Consider the following 15676-nt stretch of genomic DNA (forward strand, 5'->3'; position numbering starts at 1 on the left):
AAACCAATTCTATTGTGAATAGAAAGATCAGTGAAGTTACTTTAGGCCATTGCAAAAGCTGTTTCCATGTCTCCTTGATATCATTTGACATGTGTACATATCCTGATTTGCACCTCTCATAAAAAAATCTATTTGAATTTTTTGTAGAGGTTTATTGACCATAGAGTAACTTCAAAATAGTATTTTAATTGAGATTTTTTATTTTCTACAATCAAATTATATAAAGTACTAGGAAAACACAGACGTCTGGAGTTAACACCTCTACATAAATGCCTCCAATGATAAAGGATTTGCTAAATGAATTGTGCTGTTTACATATTTTGAATACCCTGCAGCTCTCAAAAATGAAGTAATGGAAGAATATTAATGACATAGAAGGGCTTTTCCAATATACTATTAAGTAAGGAAAGCAAAAATAGTATCAACATTTTTTGGTAAAAATAAAAAATGGGTGTAAACACACACAGGAAAAATACTAATTTTGTTCAGTAATTTTAGCAGAGCCTTGTGGTGGTAAGGATGTTGGCTCTGGTGTGAGAAGACTGTATTAAATTTTCTTTAACTTATTATCTCTAATTTATAAATTTCTACAATGACAATGTATTACTTCTTTTAAAGAAAAAGTTGTTTCATTTTTAAAATCAGAGGAACTGCCCCAAATTGTTAACATGCACTTACTTGATATAATGTTTCCATACTACATTAACATACGTATTTTGAAAGTGTAAAGATTACCTCAGTTTATCTTTAGGTTAGCTTAAGCATTATGGTGACTTTTAAAGGAAACATTTATTTGTATGATATTACTAGTATATCATATATTAGTAATGAAGGAAAGTAGTCATTGGAATCGCCAAAAGATGATGACAGGTCTAGAGTTTTATTCAGTGCATACTGATTTGTGTCCAGTTGTCAGATCTTGAAATAAGAGGAAATGTATCACGTGGTAATGGAGTTGTTTCAATGATTCATGTAGGATATTGAGCAGAGGGTGCCTGTGATGGATGCTCAGTATAAGATGATTACAAAGACAGCACACCTCATTAGCAAAGAGATCTCCCAAGAAGAAGCTAACGAAATGTTTGCAACCATGTCTGGGCTCAAAGAGCAGCTAACCAAGGTGGGAAAATATTTTAAAGCATGACACTCTATGCAGGACCAACACTGCCTCCAGCTCACCTTACTCGTTCTCTGTCATCGTGGGCAAATCATTTACTTGTTAGCTGATCATGTTTTTATTTCTTATTGGGATTCTTCATCTAGTAACTTTGTCATGAGTTTAAAAAATGAAACTATGGAGCTGATACCAAGCATTACCTTTGTTAATTTAGAAGTACTAGTAGCTGTATTTTATAGAAAGATAGGCCTCCTCTGGGAGGACAGAGGACCAGTTGAAAGCCATAAAACAAAGAGGGAAGCAAGGGGAGAAGAATAGGAAGAAGAAGGGGGAGGAAGACATCATATATTTAAATGAGAAAGAATTCCCAAATACCTTTTATTGAGATGTATTTGACGTACGTCCACTCTGAGATTATTTATGGTATTTTTCGCTTACACGGCCACAATGCAGTGAAAAGTCTCCCTCTTCATCTCACAGAGCTACCTTGGATTTAAGATATGTACATTTATGCCACTTCTGTGTGGGAAGCTCAGTGAATATCAAGCACTAGCCATAAGCCTTTTCTGTTCTATTGAGGGATTTTCCTTAAGAGCTTGGAAGTTGCACTGGGATTTTTTTATCTATCTGAAGTTGAGTTTTATGAAGATGATACTGTGGTAAAGTCCACTTAGATTGTGTAATTAATACCTGGTAAAAGAAAGGAGTGATTATATAAGTGAATGGAAAAATTTCATAATGAAGAATTGGACAGCAAAGGAAAAAACAGCAGAAAACCCTGTTAATTAGGAGAGGAAAAGTAGAAAGAGAATAGCCAATATGAAACCAGCTGTGGAGAATTAATGAAAGAGAGGAATAAGTGAGATAGATGAAAATAAGAAGAATCATGGCCATGAAAGATAAGAAAATTTTGTCAAACTGGTATATAGTAGAATGGCAATTTTAAATTCTTTCAGGCAATCAAGTTAAGATTATTTATAAAGATTGGGTACAATTTGGAGTCAACAACTTGTAACCTTCAAGCAGCCTTTAGAGCCCTGTCTTGGGCTGGCACATCTTAGCCTAGGTCAGGTTTAGTGATTTACGGAAACTTCTGAGAAAGCAAAGTACTCTTTTAGACACACGTAAGTCATCATGCTTTCTTAATTGCTGCATTAGATGTAGCATCTTGGTAAGTTTCCTGTTGTATCCAGGGAAGACTTCTGAAGCACACTGATTTTTATACATGTCAGCAGATTCTCTTTATTTTGTTCAGTAATTTTAGCTGAGCCTTGCAGCAATAGGACAGGAGCGTTCTTTAGATGATTTTCTCTTTCAGGCAGTGCATCCAAGAGCATGAGAATAATTATAATGTAAGGAAAAAAACAAATGGTCTACTAATGAGTACTTAATTTCCTTTCTTGGTTTCCAAAAGTAATGCTTTGGGAGAAACTCTAAATAAAATGAGGGGGACGGGAAGTTTTTGCAGGATTGTATGAAGTGCTGGATTCCGACATAAATGTGACAAGGCAGACGCTTTATGGAGATCTTCATCTCCAGGAGCTCATCGTGAAGATAAAGACAATGCAGGTGTATAAACTAACAGCATTTTTTTAAAAGACAAGTAACAGATGACGGCTGGGCCAGTTCAGACTAGAGAGACATGTTCTTGCGTGAGAACCTTTGTAAATAAGTTTGTATATGACATGAGCGCTTGTCATGAGTGGGATGTGGATAGGGGAAGAATAGCAAAGTGTGGAGCTTGGAGGAGGTTAGGAAAGCACAGGGCCTCTCTGGGAAGAATGAGTCAACACGTTTGTAAGTTTGTCTGCGGTTAAGGGATCGAGTAGTAGAGTTCTTGAAACTAAAGTAGGAAGGTACAAGTTGGTCTAGATAATGTAATTCATGACTGTCTTAGGTCAGCTTCTGAGGCCAGAGGGAAGATGGGTTTCAGAGTTTATGAAGTGGAATTTGATGCCATCTGGCTCACTAACATCATTTAGATGAGCAAGTGCTATCCAGATGGATGATTTAGATGAATTTTCATGAGAAAACTCCATAGCATTTACTTGTCTCAGTGGTATAGCAGTAGTGTATTTTTTTACGTCAAAATTGAATAATACACAGGAAATATTAAAGAATGTCACTGGAGCTCTGTAAGCCCAAAATGACCCTATCCTGAAGAAAACATTCCTGAGAGCTATGGTCCTTAATGGCCTTTAATGGAATTTTTGTCTTTGCATTTTTAAAGGTCAAAGACTGTTACTCTCCACTCCTTTATGAGTCTCAGCAGCTGCTGTTACCGTTGGAAGAATTAGAAAAGCAGATGACGGTCTTTTATGACTCACTTGGGAAAATCGATGAAATTATGACAGTTCTTGAGCACGAGGCACAATCAAGTGCTCTTTTTAAACAGAAACGTCAGGTAAGGAAAAGTCCCCTTCAGGAGATGGAGTTAATTTAATGCGTGTGTGATAAGACTGAGGTGCATATAATGATAGAAATTCAGTGACAGGACAAGAAACCTTTCTCTAGACTAGTACTGGCAACTCAAAACAAAAACACACGTCTAAAGATGAAAACCCTATCCACCATAGATAAAATAAAAATTTTATATCTCTCGATACTTATATATAGGTATATTTATATAGATAAAAAATTTACAGATAAATTTTAAATTGTATCTATTTAGCTATACAAAAAAATAAATAATTGCATTCCATTTCTAGCCAGTATCTATCATTTGTGTCTTACGAGGTCTTTTCCTGCCTCTAGGACTAGGGCTGTTTACATGACCATAAAATTCTGGAAATATATTTGGAGTACTAATCATTTTTCTTTGTCTTACTTTTAGTAAGCAGATCTGTATGCAGAACGGCCTCCTGAGTGTGGCCGTTAATTTACTTATTGAGTTGGTTTATTATAAATCAACTTATGCATCAGAGGAGGGTGAAACTGATGGGTAAAAGGTTTGCCACCGTTGTCATCGAAATAGATTCACGGAAGGGAGGCAGTGTCACTTAGCAGAAAGAGCAGAGAGTATCTGACGCGAGTCAGACAGGTATTCAGATCTGATACAGCAAATTACAAAGCCTTGATTAGCTTCTTTTCCTCACCTTAAAATGGGGGTGGTAGTACCTAAGTCGAGAACTTCTCGTGGAGATTACATTAGATATTCTATAATGTGACTAACCCATTAGAGCACATACTCTATAACTGGTGGCAACTAATATTTATTACTATTATTATTAATGGTAAGCCAAAATGATTATACCACCAAGCCCTATTTTAATGGGTTCTCATTATATTGGCTAAAAATTGTTTTTCATTTTGAAGTCACAGTGCCATTTCTTACGTTCCCAAATTGCTATAAGTTGCCGTCAGAGAATCCTTCTATGATTAAAATTGTATTTAATATATTAATAATAATAAATATCAATAATACTTAATAAGAGTTTGCTAACATATGTTACTCTTTTATCTCCTAAATCTCCAAAAGGAAAAAGTGTGTCCTTACTCTGTTTTCCCAAAACAAAACAGAAACCTTGCTCTTAATATTTGCATCCAAGTTACCCAAACTGGTATCCAAATAACCAGTTTGAAATACTTTTCCAAAGCAGTTAAGGATGTTGAAGTGCAAGTGGTATGGTTTCAAGTCAAAAAATGACTGCTTGCCTCGGGCTGAGCTGAATAGCTTCCATGCTGTCTAGCAAATTGCCGGGATCCTACGTTACAATCAGAGATGGAAGGGCCTGTGAGTCACCACTGCTTCTCATCTGCAAATGTGTGACAATTGCCAAGTCTTCCCAGGCCCTTTGGTCTGCTGCCTTTTTTGTTAGGATCTGGGGTCCACCATTTTATTAATGAGGTTGGTAGCTTTGGAACCTTAGGAACTCAAATGTTGTGTATTTTAGGATACAGAATGATTTATAATCTGCTGCGTCTGACTTTCAGTAAAGTATTTATAATGTGCATTGGTATTAAATTTATTGAGTCAGATTATAACCTGTTATGTAGATTGATTTCATAATTGTCCTTTCAATAAATTATGGGCCTGTTAGTTGGAGGAATGCAGGTACTAGGCAGATAGCAATTTTGATGCTCTGTCATCCTCCGGATGTTATTAAGATGGGCGTGAAATGTAAAAAAATTCAGAAAACTCAATGTGACATTTAAATGCCTCGTGTAAAAAGCACTGACTTCAGTGATTGCTTAAAATTGTGCTCTTCTGAAAAGCAATACTTCTCTGTACTTTCGATTTTACTTAATGCTGATTAAAAGCCTAAAAGCTATATAATGCTGTTCTTATTGTTTTGTAATGGTTACTCTCTTTCTTTCTTGCCCTTTTAAATACTATTGTTGTGGGTTTCCTTTCCCTGTAGGAACTGTTAGCTTGTCAAGAAAGCTGTAAGAAAGCCATGACCCAAGTTGAGAAAGGCAGTCATAGTGTTCAGAAGTTTGTGACTTTGAGCAACGTGCTAAAGCATTTTGATCAGACAAAGCTACAGAGAAAGATTGCAGATGGGCACGTTGCTTTTCAGGTAAGTTCTCTGCCTGCTTTAGAGATGTGAACTAGGGAAAATTCCAAGAAGGAGGACATGTAATCATCGCGTTTCATGTCTTCACTCTTGGTAAATCCTTCATCTACTGGTGTTTGGAAACCAATAATTTTATTTCTGCTTTCTCTAATATTAATTAATATTTAAGAGGTCGATTATTCTCATCATAATGAAATGTATTCTTTCCAAGTGTTTTTTGAGAGAAACAATACTCTTTCACAAAATGATATTTTCAATAATGAGAGATCAGTATCCCATTATGATTATTTTTTCAATCAAGAATATGGTAAAGAGAATTGGAGATTGGAAGAAACATGTGGAAACCAACAGCCGCTTGATGAAGAAGTTTGAGGAGTCTCGAGCAGAGTTGGAGAAGGTGCTGAGGATCGCTCAGGAGGGCATGGAGGAAAAGGGGAATCCAGAAGACCTCCTGAAGAGACACACCGTGAGTGCATCCCGTGCGGGCCCTTGACCTGGAGGCGTGGGCAGACCATCTTGGAGGAAAAATAAAAAGAGCATAAAGATCTAATACAGAGAAGGAGAGAGAGAAAGAGAGAGACAGAGAGAGAGAGTGGGAAGAAGAAGACAGAGGATGAGGAAGGGGTTGGGGGGAAAGAGCAGGGGGGACGGGAGGGGGGAGAAATGAGTTAGGAAGGAAGAAACTTTTTACATATGAGACCCACAGAAATGGCAGCAAAAAGAACCTGAAGAGCAGTTGATGAGCTGCCTTATAATTGGCCATTCTTAAGTCCCTGGAGTCGTAGAGAATCACAGGATAAATAATTCAGGCTTTCCAAACTACTAAGTCATTATTTAGCTGAAAAACTCTTTCATAACTAACGTATTCTTTTTAAGAGATAACTTTAGGTGGATGGCTATGTCTTTGTGCTCACTTCATAAATCTACCGTATCACAGTATAGATACCATGTCACTTGAAATTCGGTAGCTGATCTACAACTTGACCCAGTATTGTGAAGCCATCTCCTTGTTAATCATACTCGTTTAAATCATGTCAGTATTGCAGACATGAGTAATCTGTTAAATGGTGTATGGAGATGATGGGCCCTCTGAGAACATATATTTCGAGTTACGTTTCCTGAAATTTCAGTGGATATTTGTATAAAACACACTCTCAAAGGACGAGTGCAATGTATTTGCGATGTGGCTGGCTGGATTTAGGGTTAAGGTCTGTGACCATCTCGTTCAAGTTTATACACCTCTACTGTGCGGTACTTTCTTTTGAATCACTGTTGTTTCAAAATATCTCTGCATACATAATCCTGAGACTTTGTGAGACTTAGTCATGTGACTTTGTGAGACTTAGTCATGTGTATTTGTGCACATGTTGTAATTGTCTGCTTGGGCTAGCATAAAAAATACACAGGCTGGGTGGCTTAAGCAACAGGGATTTATTTTCTCAGTTCTGGAAACTAGAAGTCTATGATTAGGGTACTAGCCTGGCTGTGTTCTGGTGAGGACTCTTCCTCATGTGCAGATGGTCACCTTCTCGCTGTGTCCTCACATGGCAGAGAGTAAGATCTTTAATGCCTCTCCTTATAAGGGCACTAGTTCCTTCATGAGGGACCCACCTTCATGACCTCATCTAAACCTAATCACCTCCCCAAGGTCCCACCTTCAAATATCGTTACCTTGCAGGTTAGGGCTTCGACATGTGAATTTGGTGGGACGGGATGGTGGCGGCGGGGGGGCAACACAATTCAGTCCACAGCATGTGTGCTCATGCATGTGCTTGGTGTGAACGCAGAAATGGCTCATAATGAACCAGCAAGGTCTGGAACACATTGCTATTAGGGAGTGAGGAGGGATTGTGAGGATTAGTCCTGGCTTCTACTCAGCTCTTCTTTTACCAGAGAGGAACGAAAACTCTATCACTGTGGGATCAAGGTTTTAAGATCTCTCGTTGGCTTTCTAGAATATTCTACCAAATGTGAAAACTGCAAAGATTTTTTTCTAAAACATAAAAAGCCCTAGTTGAATCAGATATGGTGATTTCTGACTCATAACTATAGATAATTATACTTAGTTCCTGAAAGAAAAATGGTAGTTGCCCAGAAGGTTTGAAGAGGGCAGCAGCTGGCTAAGAGGCTTGTTTAGCAGTGTGACTCCTTCACTGTCTAGTGTCTGACACTGTCTTTATCTGCCCAACACTCTTGACCCCGTTCCCCCTCTCCACTCCAGGAGTTTTTCAGTCAGCTGGATCAGAGGGTGCTCAATGCTTTCCTGAAAGCTTGTGATGAGCTCACCGACATTCTCCCGGAGCAGGAGCAACAGGGCCTGCAGGAAGCCGTTAGAAAGCTCCACAAACAGTGGAAGGTGAGTCAGGACGACATGGGGGTGTCGTGTGTCTTGGATGATGGGCGAGAGCGTGAGGGTGTGAAGGTTCAATTGTCAGAGAAATTTAGAAATCAGGGAAAGTTGTCATAGTTACTTTTCCCGTCGAAAAAGCTGAACTTGAATAAAACAGGATAAAATATGATAGAATTGTGTCATTCCTATTTTTAAGTAGCGTCAGTTTTATCATAGTACTTACGAGTATTCTTTTTCTTTTCCTGATTATTTTTGGGGGCAGGAACATCAAGGTGTTTAACTTTTTCAGCAACATTTCTTAAACTCTTCCCATCCTAGTTATGTTAGGTGTGCTACTGAAATTACAAGAAATAGTTCTCATTTCAGTAGCGTACCTAACACAATATCTACATTGTATATGTATATAAGTATATGTAATTGAAGTTTTCAAGGATTTTGCCATCTGGTTTAGCTTGTTATGATTTGAAACATATAAATAAAAACATTGATGTTAAGGATTCAATGATGAACAAAGCATATTCCTTTTCCCCCAAAGAGCTTAGATTCCAGTAAGGGAGATGATTAGTTGCAAAATAATAGAAGTATAACATACAATAAGTCCCCCAAAATATATTGTGTAGGCAATATATTGATGAAAGCTTTGAAAGAGAGAAGTGGGCCCACTTGGAGAGCGGAAAACAGTGAAGCAGATAATTAGTTTTGAGCTAAGACCTTAAAGAAGCAGCAGATCTGGGGGCGATGAGGACAAAGAAAGAAAGCCGGAGGCTGTGCCAGTGGGGACGCAGGGATCCACGGGGTTCAGCCTGACTGGAGTGTCGTGCGCGGGGCCTGTCCCATGGAAGCCGACTTGAGAATCTGCATGTCAGGGGAAGCAGCTGCAGGAGAACAGAGACCCTTTGAAGGTGTCGTCCTTGAGGCGGACTGGAGGAAGCTGCGCGAGCAGCAGGTTCACAGAGCGGCTGTGAGGGAGTATTGAGCGGTGAATTTCATATGTACTAGAGGAAGGAGTCACGGGGTTCAGAAGATAGGCATCTGGAACACTATCAGGTCGTGTTATTCATACTTTCTGGATTTTTTTTTTAACTTTTTTTTTTGGCTGCATTGGGTCTTCATTGCTGTGCGCGGGCTTTCTCTAGTTGCGGCGAGTGGGGGCTACTCTTGGCGGTGGTGCACGGGCTTCTCATTGCGGTGGCTTCTCTTGTTGCGGAGCACGGGCTCTAGAGTGCAGTCTCAGTAGTTGTGGCTCGCGGGCTTAGTTGCTCTGCGGCATGTGAGATCTTCCGGGACCAGGAATCGAATCCCTGTCCCCTGAATTGGCAGGCGGATTCTTAACCACTGTGCCACCAGGGAAGTCCCCGGATTTCTTTTTTTTAATCTCATTAATGTAGACTAAAAAATCAGCCCTTTGCATAGGAAAAACAAAGTTAAAGAAGTCCTTTTTTAAAAAATAACAAGGATCTACTGTATAGCACAGGGAACTATAATCAGTATTTTATAATAAACTATAAGGTAAAAAATCTGAAAAAAAGATATATATATGTATGTATAACTGAATCACTTTGCTGTACACCCAAAACTAACACAATGTTGTAAATCAACTCTGCTTCAATAAAAATTAAAAGAAATACCTTTTTACTTGCTCAATTTGAAAATTAAAAAAAATAAGACGCTTAAAGAAATCCAGGCTTTTTAAGATGTCTTTGCAGCTTAATATTATCATATATGTACTATGGAATAGAGACTATAATTGAAGGCTGTATTTTATTTTACATACACACACACTTTTAAGCTCTCTAGGATATAGTCTGTCCTATTCTTTCCAAAGCCCTAACTCATTTTTCTCACCAGTTATCTCAGTGTTTTATTTTAAAGATAATCTTTTAGGGCTTCCCTGGTGGCGCAGTGGTTGAGAGTCTGCCTGCCGATGCAGGGGACACGGGTTCGTGCCCCGGTCCGGGAAGATCCCACATGCCGCGGAGCGGCTGGGCCCGTGAGCCATGGCCGCTGAGCCTGTGCGTCCGGAGCCTGTGCTCCGCAACGGGAGAGGCCACAACAGTGAGAGGCCCGCGTACTGCAAAAAAAAAAAAGATAATCTTTTAAATCCATAAGAGACAGGTTGGCTAAAATTAAATTGTAGGACTAAAGGTAATGATGAAGCTTCTGTTTGTATCAAAGAAGAATGTAAAAAGTTTCACGTTGTTCGCGTGCTGGCTTGCTCGTTTTCTCAGTGTATGCTCTGAGGAAAAGAAGACATGGCAGGTGGTCGGAGCTGAGGGCTGCTTAATCCTGGCCTTTTCACTGATAATGTTTCCTTGAGTTCCTTCCCTTGTGTAGTGAGTATAATATCTGTCCTTCCTACCTCACAGGGCTGTTGAGAAAATTTAAAGGGACACATGCTAGGAAGAGGGTATGCGGAATCAGTGTGTGATTTAAATTTAGATTCACATCGAGTTTTTCTACTTAACCCTGAGCCTCAGTGGTCTAATCTTTAAAATAGGAACATTAATACTATGTGGGGCTATTGTAAAAATTACGTAGAATAATCACTGTGGAAACACACAACTAACAGCAGGCTGAAAAGATTTTCTGTGGTCCTGGTACTTGGAAAAATACAAAGCACAGCAGCCCGATGAAGACAGTAGGTATTAAATCATATTGGTCCTAAAGGGACCAATTCTGTACTTCAGTTGGAAATGTACAGAAATGATATCTTGTCTTTCGGAATCGTCCCATGGCATGTAGGATCTTCAAGGAGAAGCTCCATATCATTTGCTTCACCTGAAGATCGAGGTGGAGAAGAACATGTTCTTAGCGTCTGTAGAAGAATGCAGAGCTGAGCTGGACCGAGAGACCAAGCTGGTGCCCCAGGAAGGCAGCGAAAAGATCATCAAAGAGCACAGGGTACGTCCCACACACCTGAGTGCAGCCCCTCAAAGTCACAATGTTCCTTCAAGCACAGAACTGATACTTTCATTTGGGTCTGAAAACACTCAATAGCTTAGTTACTTTATACTGCTAGACTAGATGAGTATCTGCTATGAAAATTTGAAAGTCTTGTGTGGATTCTCACAGGGATTATAAAAACATTTATTGCTCATTAGATCTTCTTCAGTGACAAGGGTCCTCATCATCTCTGTGAGAAAAGGTTACAGCTTATTGAAGACCTGTGTCTGAAACTCCCAGTCCGGGACGCTGTACGGAACACGTCTGAGACCTGTCACGTGACCCTCAAGGAGCTCAGAGCCGCCATTGACAGCACCTACGCGAAGCTGGTGGAAGACCCAGACAAGTGGAAGGACTACGCCAGCAGGTAGTCTTGGGGTTGTTCCCAGAGAAGGATGTAGTCTTACCTAATTCCGTTAATTCAGACATCTTTGCAAAACAAGCCATGATGTATGTTTCATCTCACACAAGAAAGATAATCAGATGGTACAATTGTGTTCATGCTCTGATACAGAAATGCCTCATTTAATTGAAAGAATGAGTTTCAGTCAGAAACAAGGTGAAGTACTTTACTTCCAAGTGACCCAGATGTTGTCTCTTGGAAGCAGAATCAGGCAATCCCTTTCTCCCCGATTTCCTCACATCCCTCAAGAGGGACATCTGCCTCTTTGGGTTTCTGTCTCACTCAGGTGGAGACACGTAAGGCCAGACCTCAGGTGGTACCTTCCTCACTCGCAGGTGCCCAGGCTCTAGGACACACCCTCCTCCACCGCCGAGCTCCATCCACTCTGCCTTCTCGTTCCTTCAAGTGCCTGAGCACAGGGGACAGCCATTCCTGTGGAAGGGACCATTGCCGGGAAATTTGTTAATCGGTTTGCTAATCAGTCGAATGAAATCTGTTAACCAATTTTCTAATCAGTTGATGGTTAAATTTCCATAAATAAACTCAAAATAGAAAATGTATTCTAACCATGGGGATATTTTCTCCCTTTAATAAGAAAATACCTGTGTTATTTCAGAATTTCTGAGTTCTCCTCTTGGATATCTGCAAAGGAGACCCAGTTGAAGGGGATTAAGAACAAGGCCATCGATACTGCCAACAACGGAGAGGTTAAATGTGCTGTAGAGGTAAGTTCTGGGCCATTTTTTGTTATTAGAAAATATCCATGAATAAAAAAATAATGATAACATTCTAACTGACGTTTTCTTTCTATAAAGAAATTAACTTCCTGAAAATGGTCGTAAAATAAGTTTTCTCCTGGTACTGTGGAGAACTGCAGGGGTTTTTTTCTATGGAATCATGTTAGCTTTGAAATTTAGTCATGCTCAGTGGTGCCTCTAATGCATCTTTAGCTAATGGGGAATCCTGAGAGGAAAATTGCATGCATGGGTGTACAACACAGCAGAGATTTAAGAACTGTCATAGAAAACAAGAACCCTATAGGTTTTTAATACATTTTCAGCTACTCAAAAGACAGGTTATAGAAAATCAGGGAATTGGGCAAGGTCTCCAAGCATCATTTCTATGTCACTTTCAGCCTGGATTGGGTCAGCCTCTGTGAGCATGAGTACCGTGTGATAAACCCAGCCAGGGCAGCAGAACCTCAGGCCTGATAAACCCAGCCAGGGCAGCAGAACCTCAGGCCTGATAAACCCAGCCAGGGCAGCAGAACCTCAGGCCCGAACCCAGCCAGGGCAGCAGAACCTCAGGCCCAAACCCAGCCAGGGCAGCAGAACCTCAGGCCTGATAAACCCAGCCAGGGCAGCAGAACCTCAGGCCCGAACCCAGCCAGGGCAGCAGAACCTCAGGCCCAAACCCAGCCAGGGCAGCAGAACCTCAGGCCTGATAAACCCAGCCAGGGCAGCAGAACCTCAGGCCCGAACCCAGCCAGGGCAGCAGAACCTCAGGCCTGATAAACCCAGCCGGTGCAGCAGAACCTCAGGCCCGAACCCAGCCAGGGCAGCAGAACCTCAGGCCTGGTAAACCCAGCCAGGGCAGCAGAACCTCAGGCCTGATAAACCCAGCCGGTGCAGCAGAACCTCAGGCCCGAACCCAGCCAGGGCAGCAGAACCTCAGGCCTGATAAACCCAGCCAGGGCAGCAGAACCTCAGGCCCGAACCCAGCCAGGGCAGCAGAACCTCAGGCCTGATAAACCCAGCCAGGGCAGCAGAACCTCAGGCCCGAACCCAGCCAGGGCAGCAGAACCTCAGGCCTGATAAACCCAGCCAGGGCAGCAGAACCTCAGGCCTGAACCCAGTTTGCATTCTGTGAATGGCACACAGCAATCCTCTCCCTCTTGGCTTGGCTCTTGGTTTTGTAAACACATGCTATGGTGAACATTCTTTATCTTTCAGCATTTTGCACCCTTGCGAGTCACAGAGTTGCTGTTAATGAGAATTTATTTCCTTGCTGTTCCTATCCTCTGATTTCCATTTTTCCCTATTAAATTTATAATCCCCTTAAATGCTAAAGGTACTCAGCGATACCATGCTACACCTGTAGAAGCATATTTATATTTGCTATTGGTTGCTGTTATAGTACCAAAACAATTCACATCTTAGAATGAAGAAATCACTTGCTTCTAAAACCAGCAATTTTCCTCCATATGCATTTGCCCTGTAAGACCCTCTTGTAGCGGTTGGAGGCCCACAGCTCTCATCTACCCAAAGCTGGTGTAGGAGGGAGAGGCTGCCCCAATCACCATTGCCCTGGTCCCTAGACTTACAAGGGCTGAGGCCCGGAGTCTTTCTGGCATCGTCTTGGCCAGTCAGCTCTCCCTTCCTGGATTACAGCTGAGCTCCTGTCTGTGCTTCTTTCTGTCTAGGGTATTGACTTCCAAAAATTAACCAAAATGAGGCATAAAATATGAGTTAATGAAGTTAAAATAAATCTTTAGGGCATCTATTATAATATTCAACAAGTAAATTCTTCAACAACAAGAGAAATCCACTAATTTAAAAAAGGGCTCGCTCTTTTTTTTTTCTTCAAAAACTACGTTCCTTCCAGCTCACCAAAAATAAGGTGACAAAGTATATAATTCCCAATTTCACATATTCTTCTATAGTACTTTTAGAAGCATCTTTGTTGTGATCAAGGAAATATGTAGACATCTAATTATGGAGGTAATTTTTTGGCACAGTGAGTACTGATTCTACACATTGGGTATTGGAGTTGGGGAAACATTTCTTTCTAGCACTTGTAGACCTTGTTAAAGATGTGAACAAAAAGTGAAATGTGCAGGCATTCTCTTGGAGAGTGAATGCCTGGCTCTCGTACCTCCACCTTACAAACCTTCTTAGGTTGAGTACTTTCTTGCTGGAAAGTTATGATTCACAGTTGTATTTTGTTCATCAAAGGTGTTCTTTCATTCCAGGAGATCAGAAATGGTGTTACCAAAAAAGGCGAGACTCTCAGCTGGCTGAAATCCAGGCTTAAAATTTTGATTGAAGTCTCTTCTGAGAATGAAGCCCAAAAGCAAGGAGATGAGCTGGCAAAATTATCTAGTTCCTTCAAGGCCCTTGGGACTTTGTTGTCAGAGGTAAAGCATTTACTCATCCTCTAAATGGACAGCTCGGGGTGAAGAATCTGGAAGGTTCCTTTGGGTTGCAGTGTAACAAGTAATTTTATAAAGAATGTGTAGTTTAAACAAAATAGCTCAGATACTTATGTATCTGAAGATTGGTGGGGAAGATGGGCAGGATGTTTGCTCTATGGTCTGTGACGTTATTGGATGTTAGTTCAGGTTAACTGTCTGTATTTAAAGTACAAAGCTTATAGATCCACACTTTGACTCTTACTAAAAGCATTCTTTCACGGTCAGTTTAAGGTTAAGAACCCAGACTTGAGAGTCAAACGAGCCCAGTTCTAGAGCTTAACTCTGATACCCCATTTCCTATGTAACCATGAGCTTGTCATTTAACATCTCTGGACCTTGATTTACGTACTTGTAAAACAGGGCTAAAAATACTTACCACAAAAGGTGGTGTCAAGAATTGAATGCAATGATTTAGTGCAGTGCCTGGAACAGAGTAAATAACTGATAGCTAGTAATAATAAAATATTCATGTTGAGTCCGCAGGCCAGTAAAGTCTCTTTCAGGCAAGATCTACTCATTTTAAACTTGATATACATTTCAATGTTTATAGTCCTTGGTAGATTATACAAAACCATCTACTCCATTTCTAGTAGGGCCACGTCTACCCTTGAAAGAATATTTTTACTGACCAGGTTGTCTTACGAATCTGATGAGTTTGTACATGGGAAGATAATGTAAGAATGTAAAGTATAATAAATAGTTATCAGGATTTCTTGAAATCATTTATAAACTAGCATGGAAAAAATGATCACTTGGATGACAAAGTTCCCTGATTCTGAAAGATCTGAAATTCTCTATAGAAAATTAGATGTCCCTAATCTAACAGTTTGATCGATTGATTTTTCCTGAAAATCTAGGTTGAAAAGATGTTAAGCAACTTTGGAGACTGTGTCCGGTACAAAGAAATAGTCAAAAGTTCCCTTGAAGGGTTAATGACTGGCTCTAAGGAAGTCCAGGAAGAAGCCGAGAAGATCTTGGACACTGAAAATTTGTTTGAAGCACAGCAACTACTCTTTCATCACCAGGTAGGATGCCTGTTTACTTCAGTGCATTTATGCAAAGTTGTTTAGTTACTGAGAACCAGAGAGATGGAGAGTAAGTCTGTCCACTGACTGGAGGGGGGAAGATGGGGAGCTTGGGAGGCAACTCAGAT

At 40.4% G+C, this 15676-nt stretch overlaps 1 protein-coding gene across 20 annotated transcripts in view; it reads left to right on the forward strand.

Annotated features, from left to right (window-relative positions):
* Positions 1 to 15676, forward strand: part of SYNE1 (spectrin repeat containing nuclear envelope protein 1) — a 457069-nt gene that overhangs the window by 149589 nt on the left and 291804 nt on the right. For 19 of the 20 annotated variants that reach the window (XR_004352467.1, XR_004352466.1, XR_004352464.1 and 16 more), the window contains 10 exons: positions 977 to 1120; positions 3348 to 3521; positions 5479 to 5637; positions 5936 to 6100; positions 7856 to 7990; positions 10727 to 10885; positions 11086 to 11294; positions 11947 to 12055; positions 14302 to 14466; positions 15381 to 15548. Coding sequence is in view for 14 of the 20 variants with exons in the window: in XM_032650736.1 (XP_032506627.1) it covers positions 977 to 1120; positions 3348 to 3521; positions 5479 to 5637; positions 5936 to 6100; positions 7856 to 7990; positions 10727 to 10885; positions 11086 to 11294; positions 11947 to 12055; positions 14302 to 14466; positions 15381 to 15548 (1587 nt within the window). In the remaining 6 variants the exon portion in view is untranslated. The remainder of the gene's footprint in view (positions 1 to 976; positions 1121 to 3347; positions 3522 to 5478; positions 5638 to 5935; positions 6101 to 7855; positions 7991 to 10726; positions 10886 to 11085; positions 11295 to 11946; positions 12056 to 14301; positions 14467 to 15380; positions 15549 to 15676) is intronic. The other variant, XM_032650729.1, reaches the window with a different exon arrangement.

This window comes from Phocoena sinus, chromosome 12 (genome assembly GCF_008692025.1).
Source record: "Phocoena sinus isolate mPhoSin1 chromosome 12, mPhoSin1.pri, whole genome shotgun sequence".
NCBI classification, from domain to species: domain Eukaryota; kingdom Metazoa; phylum Chordata; class Mammalia; order Artiodactyla; family Phocoenidae; genus Phocoena; species Phocoena sinus.